Source organism: Agelaius phoeniceus, assembly GCF_051311805.1.
Source record: "Agelaius phoeniceus isolate bAgePho1 chromosome W unlocalized genomic scaffold, bAgePho1.hap1 SUPER_W_unloc_2, whole genome shotgun sequence".
Lineage (NCBI taxonomy): Eukaryota > Metazoa > Chordata > Aves > Passeriformes > Icteridae > Agelaius > Agelaius phoeniceus.
Window position 1 is genome coordinate 4057885 of NW_027509867.1, and position 2937 is coordinate 4060821.

The 2937-nt window shown below is 52.4% G+C and overlaps 1 protein-coding gene across 1 annotated transcript; it reads left to right on the forward strand.

The window, feature by feature from the left end:
* The first annotated feature begins 1715 nt into the window (after positions 1 to 1715).
* LOC143692730 (olfactory receptor 14J1-like) lies at positions 1716 to 2615 on the forward strand. Its single transcript, XM_077172973.1, has one exon. It carries the CDS (start codon positions 1716 to 1718, stop codon positions 2613 to 2615), a length of 900 nt encoding a protein of 299 aa, XP_077029088.1.
* Positions 2616 to 2937: the final 322 nt, after the last annotated feature.

A 2937-nucleotide genomic window follows, 5' to 3' on the forward strand; every position in this document is an offset into this window, starting at 1 on the left:
CTGCCTGCAGCCAGCCCGGGCACAGCCCAGAGGCACAGAGAGATTCAATCAGTCAGGGCTGGGAAGGGGCTGAGAAGTGCCTGGGGCACAATCACTGCCAGCCCTTGGCACAGGAACCTCTGGCTGCAGGACAATGCAGCTGCAGCTCCTGGAGCCATCTCCTCAAGCTGGAACATCCTAATACCTGCAGAGCCTGTGAGTACAACTCTGAGTATTTCTGGTGCAGGGGAGGTGAAATGCTCATGAAGCTCTGACATGCTGAGGGGTTCTGATCAGTCACAGAATATTTCCAAGTCAAGGATTTTGATAAAAATGAGGAAATTTCCTAGGACTTTGTGTTCAGTTTCCTACTATTGGAGGATGTCAGAAAGGAAGGATTAAATATTAAAGGTAGTATGATGTATTAGTTATTAATTTTGTCAAGTGCCTGAGACATCTGAACTGTTACTTTTAGTGATCAGGAGGTTCACAGGAGATCCCTAATGTGCTTTCAGCCACTCTGCCCATGGACAGCAGCAGCATCACCTTTGCTGGAGCCATCAGGCTCAGTCTGAGCTGTCCTTTCTCCAAGCTGCAAACAGAACCTGCCCCCAGCCAGTGCCCTGCAAACAGGCAGGGTTCTGTAGGGCCAAGGAGAGTGCACAGAGATTTGGGGTCTGTGGGTGCTGGCAGGGAGAGATCAGGCACAGGGAAACACCTCAGGAGGAAAATCTGCAGGAAGCAGAGAGAAGATCAGGCAATGAGAGAAAACAAACCCCAGCAATGCTGTGGCAGGGAGAGTTTAGAGATGCCCACAGGAGCCCCTGCAGTGCAGCCCCTCCCTCTGAAGAAGCCCCCTCCCTCCTGTGCCCCAGCCAAGCCTCTGCCCTCAGGGCCGGGGCTCCAAGGCGTGCAGCCCCTCCTGTGCAGGCAGAGCTGCAGCAGAGCCGTGGGGCAGCTCTGCAGCCCCGGGCCCAGTTCCCTCTGCAGAGCACAGGGCTGGGAGCAGCTGCCCGGCCCTGGGGGCTCTGGCAGGGGGCACAGCTGGCTCAGGGTGACGCTGTCCCCAGTGCCCGGCTCTGGGCAATGCTGTCAGTGCAGCCAGGGAAGGAGCTGCATCTCCCACAATCCAATGCCATCAGAAGGACACTTGGAAGTCTCCCTGAGATTTCAGTCCAAGCTGCGAGCTTCAATCCAGGGTGCAAACCTGTCCTAGAGCAGCTCTGAGTTACGAGATTGATGGGGAAAGACAGAGGTGTTGTGACACTGAAAATGCTGCTGGGTTGGTGAAATGAGCAACGTGAGTCCTTGGCTACAAATGTGGATCTGGGCTGTGGTGGAAACATCTGCTCTAACTGTACCTGGGGAATTTTAAAGGGAAACATGGGGAGGTGATCACCCTCCAACTGACAAAGGTTAAAGCCCAGAGATATTCTGAGCAGGTCAGAATGACAGACAATGTCCACTAGCTCTCCACTTATCACTTTGCCTCTCAGAACATGCTCTCTATTCCCTAAGGGCAGCAGAAATGCGGAGGGTTTCTGATATTCAAGTACACCAGCAGAGGTATGGGGAAGCTTTTAAAGAAAACACAAGAACTCTTAAAAATAGAAGTGTGTTTGTGTGTGTTCCAGGGTAGGTGTATTGGAAAAGGCTTTGGTTTTGTTTACAGGTATCTCCTCTAACTCTTCACTGTCCTTTCTCCATGAACAGGTGCCCATGTGCAGCCCCAGCAAATGTCCAACAGCAGCTCCATCAGGCACTTCCTCCTGCTGGCATTGGCAGACACGCGGCAGCTGCAGCTCCTGCACTTCTGCCTCTTGCTGGGCATCTCCCTGGCTGCCCTCCTGGGCAACGGCCTCATCATCAGCGCCGTAGCCTGCGGCCACCACCTGCACACGCCCATGTTCTTCTTCCTGCTCAACCTGGCCCTCAGCGACCTGGGCTCCATCTGCACCACTGTCCCCAAAGCCATGCACAATTCCCTCTGGGACACCAGCAACATCTCCTACACTGGATGTGCTGCTCAGCTCTTTTTCGTTCTGTTCTTTACTGGAGCAGAGCTTTCCCTGCTGACCATCATGTGCTACGACCGCTACGTGTCCATCTGCAAACCCCTGCACTACGGGACCCTCCTGGGCAGCAGAGCTTGTGCCCACATGGCAGCAGCTGCCTGGGCCAGTGCCTTTCTCAATGCTCTCGTGCACACGGCCAATACATTTTCCCTGCCCCTGTGCCATGGCAATGCCCTGGGCCAGTTCTTCTGTGAAATCCCACAGATCCTTAAGCTCTCCTGCTCACACTCCAACTTCAGAGATCTGGGGCTCATTGTTGTTAGTTGCTGTTTAGGTTTTGGTTGTTTTGTGTTCATTGTTTTCTCCTATGTGCAGATCTTCAGGGCTGTGCTGAGGATCCCCTCTGAGCACGGACAGCACAAAGCCTTTTCCACCTGCCTCCCTCACCTGGCCGTGCTCTCTCTGTTCCTCAGCACTATTATCTTTGCTCACCTGAAGCCTCCCTCCATGTCCTCCCCATCCCTGGATCTGGCCCTGTCAGTTCTGTACTCGGTGGTGCCCCCAGCCCTGAATCCCCTCATCTACAGCCTGAGGAACCAGGAGCTCAAGGCTGCAGGGTAGAGACTGATGACTGGATGCTTTCAGAAACATTAAACTGCTGGCCAATTTCTGCAAATCACTTGTAATAAAAGTAATATTTGATTCTTCTTGTTCATTTAATTTTGGAGGTTATTTTCCTTTCTTTTAGTATTTTCATATTTTCCACAAAGAAATGTCATTGTTTGTGCCATTTCCCATTTTGTTTTCCTCCACCTTCCCTGTGGCCAAAAACTGTGTCAATGAGGGGCTGTGCTCTCAATGGCTTTAGAGAAACTAATGGATCTCCAAGCAAAGTTTTCTGAAGTGATCCCCCTTGTCTTGCCTTCTCTGGAGCTGCAGCAGC